Source organism: Rhincodon typus, chromosome 3 (genome assembly GCF_021869965.1).
Source record: "Rhincodon typus isolate 14 chromosome 3, sRhiTyp1.1, whole genome shotgun sequence".
In the NCBI taxonomy this organism is placed as follows: domain Eukaryota; kingdom Metazoa; phylum Chordata; class Chondrichthyes; order Orectolobiformes; family Rhincodontidae; genus Rhincodon; species Rhincodon typus.
Genome location: NC_063334.1, coordinates 38956355 through 38968472, shown reverse-complemented (window position 1 = coordinate 38968472; position 12118 = coordinate 38956355). Strand labels below are relative to the sequence as shown.

Genomic DNA, 12118 nt, shown 5'->3' with positions numbered 1-12118 from the left:
AATGGCTGAGGTTTTTTATTCTAAATTCAGAAGTTAAAAAAACCTGTATGCCTTTTAAGGGGTTTTTTTGACATTGCTAATTTTTTTTTTTTGGAAAGCCGAACAGTTTTTTTAACTAAGGAGTTGTGTTTTCGTTTGGGAAGTCCCACACGTGGTCAGCTCTGGAGAAGATTTTTTTTCTTTGATGAATTTATTGAAGAGGAGTCTTTTTTATTGTTCAGTTAATCAGCTAAGTGGATAATTTTATTTAAGTTTTATCTGTTTGATATATATATTTTTTGTCTATTTTAATATTTTCTGCAGGTAATGAAAGGTAGTTTATTTTATATATCAGGCGTTATTGAAAGTTCCTTTTTTTAGGCCTAATGTTGTTAAGGACATCTATGGGTTGGAGTGAGATGGCTAGTAGATTTAGAAAAGTTATTACACAGCTGGATCAGGTAGATGGGTGACTGTTGGGAAAGGTAAGAAGATAGTTCAAAAGTCTCTGGCTATTCTTCTATTAAATAGATACTCAGTTTTTGGAACTCTAGAAGGGGATAATTGTTCCCAGGAAAATGGAAGGGCCAATCAGTTATTAGACACTTGGAATGATTCTTATGTTAGGCAGCATTTGACAAGATTTAATAGAATTATTGTTATAGGGGACTGTCCTGTCAGGGGCTTGGACAGGAGATTCAATGGCAGTGAGCGTAAATTTAGGATGACTTGTTGCTTTCCTGGTGCTAGGATTAAGGACATCTCTAAACGTTTCAATCATACTGTTAAAGGTGAGATTGAGAAACCAGAAATTATTGTACACATTGACAGGAATGACATTTTTAGGGAAAAGATTAAAGCAGTACAGAGTAAATTAAAGAGTTTAGGTAGAAGATTAAAGGATAGAACCCCCAATGTAGTAATTTCTGGTTTACTTCTAATGCCAAACTCAAACGAGAGAAGGAACAAAAGGGTAAGGGAGATGAATCAATGTCTGAAGAGCTGTTGTATTGTTCATGGATTCAGGTTTTTGACAATTGGCATGTCTTTTGCGATAGAAAAGACCTGTTCAAAAATGATGGGCCTAACCTGAACTGGAAAGGGACCAAAATCTTCGGGAGATTTGCTCGATCAATTAAGAGCGACTTTATACTGATAGACAGGGGGAAATGGAGGAATTCTAAGTAGCAGTGTAAATAGAAGGATTGATGAGGAAGGTTCTGAATGTGAAGACAGCACATCAATTAGAAACGAAAGACGAGAGTCAGAGTACGTAGCAACTGTTAGCAAGTTTGCAGACGACCCCAAAATTGGTGGCATAGCAGACTAATTCGTAAAGTTAGGTCACATGGAATTCGGGGTGAGCTTGCCAGTAGAATACATAATTGGCTTAACGGCAGGAGAGAGAGTGGTGGTGGAGGGTTGCTTTTCAGACTGGAGGCCTGTGACCGGTGTTCCATAGGGATTGGTTCTGGGTTCCCTTTCGTTTGTCATTTATATAAGTGATTTGGATGAGAATATAGAGGGCATGGTTAGGAAGTTCGCCAAAATTGGTGGCGCAGTAGACAATGAAGAAGGTTTTCTAAGATTACAGAGGGATCTTGATCAAATGGTCCAAGGGGTTCAAAAATGGCAGATGGATTTCAATCTGGATAAATGCGAGGCATTGCATTTTGGTACAACAAACAAGGATAGGGCTTATACAATTAATGGTAGGGCCTTGAGTAATGTTGTAGAACAGCGTGAGCTAGGGGTACGGATGCATAATTCTTTGAAGTTTACGTCACATACAGACAGGGTGGTTAAAAAGGCCTTTGGCATGTTTACCTTCATTGCTCAGTCGTTTGACAATGGCGGGGGGGGAAGTCATGTTGAGGTTGTACAGGACATTGGTGAGGCCTCTTCTGGACTACTGTGCCCAGTTCTAGTCAACCAGTTATAGGAAGGATATTATTAAGCTGGAGAGGGTCTGGAAGAGACTTACTGGGGATGTTGCTGGGAATGGAAGGTTTGAGTTATAAAGAGTCTGGGTAGGCTGGGACGTTTTACAATGGAGCATAGGAAGTTGAGAGGCAACCCAATAGAAGTTTATAAACTAATGAGAGGTATAGATAGAGCTAATGGTAGTTGTCTTTTCCCTAAATTGGGGGATTTCAAGACTAGGAGGCACATTTTTAAGGTGGGGAGAGAAATTTTGAAAAGACATGAGGCAATTTTTTTACACAGAGGGTGGTTCACGTGTGGAATGAACTTCCTGAGGAAGTGGTGGATGCAGGTACAATATCTGAATGCCTTTTAAACGTTGTAAAGTACATGAATAGGAAAGGTTTGGAGGGGTATGGGCCAGGAGGAGGCACATGACACTAGGTTAGTTTGAGATTGTGTTCGACCTGGACTGGTTGGACAAAAGGGTCTGTTTCTGTGCTCCAGGACTCTCTGACTCTCAATGTATTACTGCCCATGTGCAAGGAACTGCATACAAGTTGAACTGGCTTTCAGTGAGGGGGTGGGGGGCTGGGATTGCGTGGGAAGCCTGACGCGGGATGCAGGATTTGGAGAGGGGAGAAAGTGGGTCGCATCCTCCAGATATGAGAAGTGAAGACGATGTCGACATTGGGGGGCTGGGGAGTTGACCTGGGAGGCCGAATCCTCCTCTGTCTTCATTCCACGCTCTCTCCAGCTTTCTCTCTCAAGCTCCATCTCCCCTGTGCTACTCTCCTGGATCCTGATTGCTCTGCACACCCCTGCCCCCGCACTGTTCTCTCTTCTACACCCCCGTCCTGTTCCAATCTCTCTCCCTCCTCCAAAATTTGTGCACACACAATTTAAAGAACCTTTACTTTAAAATCTCCCAATGTTTTCACTATTTTTATGAAGCAAGCTGTATCACCCAGACCCCAGCTGAGGTGCCCCAAGTTATTACGGTTCCAGTGGCGATACCCAAATTGTCAAGCTTATGGGTGAGGAGGGCCCAACTGGCTTTGTTGGTGACAACAAGCTCATTTCTAAAAGGATCGATTCTCGTGTACATTTTTCATAGACCAAATGAATTTGTTTTGAAAGGAACCAATTTAACCACGCCTTAGTGAGCTAATAAGGGATAGGTTTGTTAATTACCAATCACAAGAAGAAATAATATGGCAATGCACATGTATTGCAGATTAGCAATGACGTGAGCCAAAAAAAACAAATAATAAAAGTTTTTTTTAAAACATCAGTTTTTGAATTGTTTGTGCAGAATAGACAGCAGATCATTACGGTCATTGCAACAGATTACCAGCAACTTTGGTGTTGGTAGCTGAGCAGTTAATTTTGAGATTCTTTGCTTAGAAACTTGATTTTAATTCCTTTGTTCTGGATCCTTTTGACAGTGGCTGACTGGTAACATTCAGAGTGAGCAGCAGGTTTCCCTTATTTTCCCTGCAGTGCAGTGTCTTTAAAGGCTGTTGTCAAAGTTGTGGCCTTCACAACAGACTAGTGCACACAGTACAACATCTAGCCACTAACATGCAAAGACCAGGTTGAAGCTCACTTTTAGCTTCCGTCCCTGCATCTTCATGAAAGGGGATAAAGCAAATTTATCTCTTGTTCAGGTTGCTGTCATTTTATAACCATCATGGTCAGAGTCTTGAGATTCTTGCAGGGAATTACAGTTCAGTTTGGAGTGTGTTTTGCCTTTCGAAGCTTTTTAGACGTGTGCCAATGTGATTCTTAGAACTCCTTTCCAGGCAGTTAATAGACTGCAGTCATTTTGTTTTGTTATAGCGGTCCCTTTTAAAAAAACATATAATTAAAGAGGTCTATATGCCCGTAGGTGATCCGGGTTTATGATCTGTCATCAAGTCATGGTATATTGTGAATCTTACACAATAGGCATGATGTAATTGGGACACTCATCCTGGAGATGAGAAAAGAAAATTCTTCACATTAGTAAATCCTGATCAAAGGCAGTAATAAAAAAACAAGCATAAATTCTGTCCATGACAGAAGATAATTAAAATCCTGTGAGTGAACTCAAAGACAGCACCCTGAGTTGGAACCACACTTAACTCCATAAGTCATAGGAGCAGAAATAGGCTGTTCAGTCCATCAAGGCTGCTCTGCCATTCAATGATAGAGTTATATAGCATAGAAACCGACCGTTTGGTCTAACTCTTCTGCACCGACCATATATCCTGAACTAATCTAGTCCTATTTGCCAGCATTTGGCCCATAACTCTCTCAACCCTTCCTATTCATGTACCCATCCAGATGCCTTTTAAATGTTGTAATTGTACTGGCTTCCATCACCTCTGGCAGCTCGTTCCATACGTGCACCACCTTCTGCATGAAAAAGTTGCCCTCAGGTCCTTTTCTAAATCTTTTCCCTTGCATCTTGAACCTAGACCCTCTAGTTTTGGACTCCCCTACCCTGAGAAAAAGACCTTCACCATCATGGCTGAATTGTTAATCCTTGACTCCACCACCTTTTTTCCATCACACTCGATTCCTTTACTGATTTAAAAATTTGTCTTTTGCAGCCTTAAATGTACTTAATGACCCAGCTTCGACAGCCCTCTAGTAAAGAATTCCACAGATGTGCTACCCTCAGAGGAGAAATTCATCCTTATCTCTGTCTTAAATGGTTAGACCCTTATTCTGAGGTTATGCCGTCACGTCCCAGACTGTCCTACAAGGCGAAACCACTTATCCACATCTGCCCTGTCATAGAATCCCTACAGTGTGGGAACAGGCCCTTCAGCCCAACAAGTCCACACTGACCCTCAGAGCATCCAACCCAGACCCATCCCCATATAACCCACCTAATCTACACATCCCTGAACACTACGGGCAATTTAGTGTGGCCAATCCACCTAGCCTGCGCATCTTTGGACTGTGGGAGGAAACCGGAGCACCCGGAGGAAACCCACACAGCCGGGGAGAATGTGCAAACTCCACACAGACAGCCGCCCGAGGGTAGAATTGAACCCGGGTCCCTGGCGCTGTGAGGCAGTGATGCTAACCACTGAGCCACCATGCCGCCCCCAAGTCTACTAAAAATCTTACATGTTTCAGTAAAGTCACCTCTCAATCTTCTATTTTCCAATGAGTATCGTTCTAACCTATTCAATCTGTCCTTGTAAGACAGTTCCTCCGTACTTAGAATCACCCTGGTGAACCTTCTCTGGATTGCCTGCCTTTCCTTACATGAAGGGCCCAAAATTCCATCTCCGGTCTGACTAACGTCTTGTAAAGTTTAGCAAGACCTCCCCTACTTTCATGCTCCATTCCTTTTGAAATAAAGGCCAATTTGACTTCCCTTATACTCACTGAACTTGGATGCAAGCTTTTTGTGATTCATGGATGAGGACACCCGAGTCCCTCTGTTCTGCGGCTTTTAGGGCAGGGTATGCGGGCCAAGTGAGAAGGTATTGGTCTTGTAAACCAAAAGTCGTGAGTTCTATCCCCACCCGTGCCTAGCAGCACATTGAGGGTGGCACGGTGGCTCAATGGTTAGCACTGCTGCTTCACAGCGTCAGCCACCCAGGTTCGATTGCACCCTCTGGTGACTGTCTGTGTGGTGTTTGCACATTCTCCCCGTGTCTGTGTGGGTTTCCTCTGGGTGTTCCAGTTCTTTCCCGTGATCCAAAGATGTGCAGGGTAGGTGGATTGGCCATGCTAAATTGCCCATAGTGCCCAGGGATGTTTAGGTTAGGTGGGTAAGACGTGGGAAATGCAGGGGTAGGGGAATGGGTCTGGGTTCCATGCTCTTCAGACAGGCGGTGTGGACTCGTTGGGCCGAATGGCCTGTTTCCACACTGTACGGACTCTGACTATGACTTTTTGCAGTCTTGACACTACCCTTTAGGCTTTTTCTTACTGTGATTGACTGTTCCAACAAAACCCAGGACACCCCGGATGTTCTGATAAGCCCTTCTGTTTTCGCTCTAGACCTGCTCCTGATCCTCTCTTGGATCCCTCTTCCACTCCTTCATGCCCCAGGCCATACTCCACATCTTGGTGCACCCCTCACTAGCCACATCTTCTCTCCCACTGAGTTGTGCCCAGAGTTCAACAGCTGACTTCAGACACAGCTGGAGAAAGCCGCCTATTTCACGTCTGCTTTAAATGATTGTCAATGATCGTGCAGTGCTGACTGCTTTGTGACAGTCGGACTTAAGAAGAGAATATTTTACATTGACGAGTATTCATCACTTGCCAACATGTTACTGCATAATAACATGAGGGTTATCGCCCTATGAGCGTGCTGCTGACTTAATCTCTACATTAGAACTGGTCAGCAGAAAAGCAAAGTTTCCATTCCCACCAAATTCAATCACCCCGCCCACCATACTTACTGCTCACAGCAGCTGCCATAAACCACCTTTCCCTTTCATTTTCTGACTGAAATTTCTTCACCACCACTGGGCCAAGGTCAGGCTCCGGTGGGCTAGCAGTTAAAGCTGATGCAACTTATTGAGCAGGCTTGTTACTGACATTACCAGTGTTTAGGATGTAAGTGTAACTGGTGTGTTTACATGCCATTACGTAAGATGAGAAAATGGATGAAGTGACTTGACATTGAATAGTGAGATCTGCCTGGGAGTTTGGTGTGAACCCCCTATACCTAGGTTTAAATTTGAGAATTCAGTGGTGAGATGGTGGTTTAGGGGTAATCTAAATGGACATATTGTGTTCTGGGGTCAAGGTTCAAAGTGCACGATGGCAGATGGTGAAGTTGGAGTTATCCAAAAATTTGGAATTAAAAGCTAGTCTAGTGGTAACCATGAAACCATTGTCAATTTTTGTAAAGACAATTCTGATTCACAAAAGTACTTTTAGAGAAGAACATCTGCCCTCATTCCCTGGTTTGGTCTACATGTGACTCCAGCCCCTCAACAATGTGCTCGGCTCTGAGTTTTGTAAATGAGTCAGTCTGTTACTTGTTAAAGTGTCTGTGATTCCTGCCAAGTTACCAGTCAAAGCAAAGTATGGCACTTCCTGACCTTTAATGTTTTATGGTTGAGGAATATCTAATCATTTTAAAACTCCAACTACACTTTGCATGTCGGAAAATATCAGGTGGTTAATTTGTTTTTGCCTGAAATGCTTTTCCCACCTTTCCACATCATCTTCAAATCTTTTAATAGGTCTTCAAACGTGCGTTCAGGTTCAGGCTCCTGTTGAAAATTCAAAATATTTTATTTACTGTAAGCAGTGTTCAAGTTCGCTCCTCAGTTTCAGGATAATTAAGGATGGACAACAGCTGGCATTTCCTGTGGTGCCCACATCCTTTGAACGAATAAAAAAAATCCATTTGGAACATTCTTTTGCAATTCATTGATTTACAATGACCAAGGTTTCTGATTATGAATATGGAGGAAAGTCAAAATATACTGCGTGCAATCTCTCCAAATTGTGTTTTTACAAAGTTTGGTACAATCTTCAAGAACCACAGTTTTATTTCTTTTTAAGGAGTTGATAGCTGAGAGCATGGGCGACGAACCAAGGGGAATCTTGGCTACACAGTTTAAGAGGACAAGCAAATTCCTTACACATCCAGTCTTCAACAGGTTAGTGAGAAGTCTTGTGCTAAGATTGCAGCTTAATCGAGTAAAATGAGGCTGCCATGTACATATACAGTTAAATAAGTTATGATAAAGAGTACACTTGTCACAATTTGTGAATGTATCCGTCTTTTCCTTGTTGAGGTGTTTGTGATATACTCCAAGTTACCAGTCAATGTAAAATAAGGCACTTCCTGACAGTCAGTGTTTTATGGTTGAGGAATATCTAACTAATTTAAAACTTCTACTACACTTCTCGAGTAAGAATATATCAAGTGGTTAATTTGTTTTTGCTTGAAATCCTTTTCCCACCTTACCAAATCATTTTCAGATCTTTTACTGGATCTTCAAAGGTGCATTCAAGTTCCTTTAGAAAGTTCATGGGATTTTATTTACCGTTACTGTAGAATTTACAGCACAGAGAAGAGGCCTATTGCCCCTGTACTGATTCTTTTAAAAGCTATTCAGTTAGGCCCCCTGCCTTGTTGTTCTCTATGGCCCTGCAGATCTTTTTTTTTCTCGAGAATGAATCCAGATCTCTTTGAAAGTGTCCATTAAATCTGTTTCCAGCATTCTCCAAGCAATACGGAACACAACAGCAAACTGCACGGACGACAAATTCTCATTTTTCCCCTCTGGACGTTTTTGCCAGTTGTTAAATCTGTTTGTTAACAATCCGTCAGAATAGATCAGAAGACACAGGAGCAGAAATAAGCTATTTTGTTCATTGAGTCCACTTCGTCATTCATTGAGATCATGCCTGATCTGATCACCCTCAATTCCAGTGTCCTGCCTTTTCTGTGTAACTCATGATTCCATCACTGATTAAAAATCTGTCTGTCTCAGCCTTGAATATATTTAATGAGCCAAACACTACAGCCTTCTGTGGTAAAGAATTCCACAGATTCAGTACCCTCTGAAAGGAGAAACTACCCCTCATCTCCATCTTAAAAGGGTGACTCTTTCCTCTGATGTTATGCCCTCTGGTCCTAGACTCTCCCACAAGAGTAACAACCTTTCTAGCCCCTGAGAATGTTGTCTGTTTCAGTAAGGGTTCTCTTTATTCTTCTAAACTCCAATGAGTACTGTTACAACCTACTCAACCTCTCCTCATAAAATAGTCCCTCCATGCTCAGGATTAATCCAATGAACCTTCTCCAGACTATTTCCAATGCCAGTATATCTTTCTTTTGAAAAGGAGACCTAAACAGGTATTCCAGTTGTGATCTAACTTATGCTTTGTATATTTTTAGCAATATCTTCCTACTTTTATGCTCCATTCCCATTGAAATAAAGGCCCACATTCCATTTGCCTTCCCTAAAATTAGATGCTAGCTTTTCTGTAACTTGTGCATGTGGACTCCCAAGTGGCTCAGTTCCGTGGCTTTCTGCAGTCTTTTTCCATTTAAATAATATGATCTCTATCCTTCCTACCAAACCACATAACTTCAGATTTTCCCATATTATAATCCATCTATTAAGTTTTTACCCATTCACAAAGCCTGTCTATATCCTTACAGACTGTGTCATCCTCACCACTTACCTTCCCACCTATTTTTGGGTCATTCACAAACTTAGCTACAGTATATTCACTTTTCTCCTCAAAGTCATTAATGTGTAGTATAAATAGTGACCCCAGCACTGATCCCTGTGACACTCTGCTAGTTACAGATTGCCATTCTGAAAATGGCTTCCTTATTCCAACTCTCTTCCATTAGTAAGCCACACCTCTATCCATGCTACCTCTAACAACACTTTGGGATCTTGTCATACCAAGAAGCATAATATGTGGTACCTTTTATGAAATTATTTCTGAAAATCCAAATATATCACATCTACTGCTTTCCCTTTATCCAATTTGTTACCTCTTTATTGAATTAGCTTTATTGTCACATACTCAAATAAGAACAGTGAAAAGCTTATAAGTTGCTACTTTGGTACCTGCTACAGTGGTACCTAGGTATAATCTTTAGTTACAGAATAGAGAAATAAAGAAAAAAAAAGGTTATATTGCAGCAATGCACAGCATGACCATAGGTCAGAAAAAACAAGAAGCAAAGTTAAAATGACAACCTCACAGTCCCTCTTCAAAGGATCTCCACAGCAGACCAGTGCGGGGGGCCTCCATATTGTCTGGCCACAGGCTGCTAACAGCCCGCGCTGAGCTTTGGAGGCTGGGAATCGGAGGCCGGAGCCGAGTGTCTGAGGTCCAGAGAAGTGGGGGGGTCCAGGGGAAAGTAAGAAAAAGAAGTGGGAGAACCGAGGAGCTCTGGCTGGAGCGTTCAGCTCTGCTGCCGTGTTACCGGAGTTAGTTTCTCCCCTTCAATCCTTGACATCCACTGTCACCATTTTGAATATTTCTGTCAAATCTCCCCTTCGTCTTCTCTTAAAATTTCTTTTCTCCCCATGACAATACGCTGACCAATAAGAGTCTGTGTGCCTGATCTGAATTTCATTAGCTAACTACGGTTGACAGTTTAGAGTTTCAGCTACATCTCTCTGCCACCAATGAACCAACCAACCAACTACCTGTCCTCATGCTGTGTGAGTTGATATCCCTTTCTCAAGTCTTTTCCTTGCGTAACAGTTGTGATGACTGTTAAAAACGAAAAGTTTTTAACACGTCTCTCTCGTGTACTATCCTAAAATTATAAGAATTATCCAAGTTTATCGAGTTTTTTTTCCACATAACAAAAGTCCCTAAGTCCCTTTCATAGTAAGTTCATCTAAACATCATCAAATTCATCACCGGTAATAAAATTTTAATGTTATTTGACTACATTTTTACCTGTCTGGAACCACTTCTGTAAATTATATTACGATAGTCTGAGATAATAAAGTTAGGCAGGGAACCAGCCTCGTCACTTCATGCTTGTAATTGTCTTTTGGTGTGCTGTATGAGTGAAGTAACAGAAGTCAAATTTAATTTTACTGCCTTAAGCCAAATGTCATCTTTTAACATTATTTCAATCTTATTCATCAAGCTTTATATTTAGTTAATAGTTTTAAAATTTTGTACACACTCCCATGTTTTGAGCACTTCATTTGTTAACTTATATATTTTAGTTATCACTCCGAAACGAATATTGTCCGGTACATGAAGAAATTAGAAAATAAAGATATTTCTCTCGTTCACAGCATGATTCCACTGGTGGGTGATAGTTAGTTATTTTCAATTTTCTTCCTACTTCAATATGTAACTTCATTGGTAGTACATTACACATTTTTTTTTCCTCTGTTTGATCCAGGGGTCTTGCACAATGAAGCTGAACAGTTCCTCAGAACTCACGGTAAGTGTGGCTTATTCCTTACGTCACCTTAGTTACAAAATTGACATATCTTTATTTCCTGAAGTTGAGTATAATGTGAACTCTTTGTGTAATCAGCATGTAATGTGGGTGCTGCCTATTCAGGAGGGAAGAACTATCTGATTAAATCTGCCTTTGAGAGATTGCGCTTATGAGAGTGCTTTTACTGCAAAAGCAAAGACTTGCACCCACAGCATTGGCTCTCTAGCCACATATTTAGACTCAGTAATTTGGCTGCACAGGCACTAAGCACAAGTGCCCAAGAGGTAAGCAAAAAGTACTGGTTATTTGGTGGCAGTACATGCTTGTCAAGCTGATAAGGACAGACTACACTGAATATGTCAGAAACAGATTTTGCAGTTCTGAGGAAGGGTCACCGGACAAAAACGTTAACTCTGATTTTTCTTCACAGATGCTGCCAGACCTGCTGAGCTTTTCTAGCAACTTCTGTTTTTTGCACAATGCCTGTTTTAAGGCCCAGTTGCTAGACTGGTTTAATTGCCTTGAGGCAGTTAGTACCAGCTGAATACAACCAGATCAGCACGAGTTGAAGCCAAACAGTGTTCTTTACAGAACTGTGTCCCTAGGCTGGGGCGAGTGCACCAGATCCCGTGATTTCAGTGCCTATATGCTGGGACCATAGGATCTGGGAGGACCTAAAAAACGAGGCTCTAGGTGACCTTTGAATGGCTGAGAATAACATTCTCATGACTTTCTGTTCCATTTCATTTGAAGGCTGCAAGGCATCATTCACACAAATGAACTTCATTAAGACTGCTGGGGATGGATGGGGCGCAGTATGATTTGCCCAGACCCCCACTGTCACCCCCTCCTCCATAGGACAGCTCTGGATTCTTAAATGGAGGATTTTAAAATATTCCATATCTGAAAATGCTCAAGGGATACTGTCTGCCCATCATGAACTGTACCTGCACAAGCCCCAGATAGAGCATTCTTCTCATCCATTCCTAACCTCCTAGTTTGTCAGCACATCTGCACAGTGAAGGTTGAATAGCCCATTGTATAGTTACAATAAAGAGCCAAAATCTCTCAAATGGAACCAGAGCTCCAACCAAATCTCTCTCGAGTGAACTTTTATGAAGGTGCTTCAAAATTAAAGCCAAAGATTATAAAATCCATTCTAAATATTGAGATATTAATCTGAATATCATTAGAATGCAACCTCTTAATTAAGTAGTAAATGTTGCCACATAATCCTCGTTGCAAGTTAATTGTTTGTATTTTGAAAATTATGTAGATAGTTTTCATGAATAAATGTTGTGT

The 12118-nt window shown here is 41.5% G+C and overlaps 1 protein-coding gene across 1 annotated transcript in view; it reads left to right on the top strand.

Annotated features, from left to right (window-relative positions):
* Positions 1–12118, top strand: part of gldc (glycine dehydrogenase (decarboxylating)) — a 172267-nt gene that overhangs the window by 77843 nt on the left and 82306 nt on the right. Inside the window, exons 12-14 of the mRNA XM_048595226.1 lie at positions 7435–7532; positions 10593–10677; positions 10775–10816. Of these exons, the coding sequence (XP_048451183.1) occupies positions 7435–7532; positions 10593–10677; positions 10775–10816 (225 nt within the window). The remainder of the gene's footprint in view (positions 1–7434; positions 7533–10592; positions 10678–10774; positions 10817–12118) is intronic.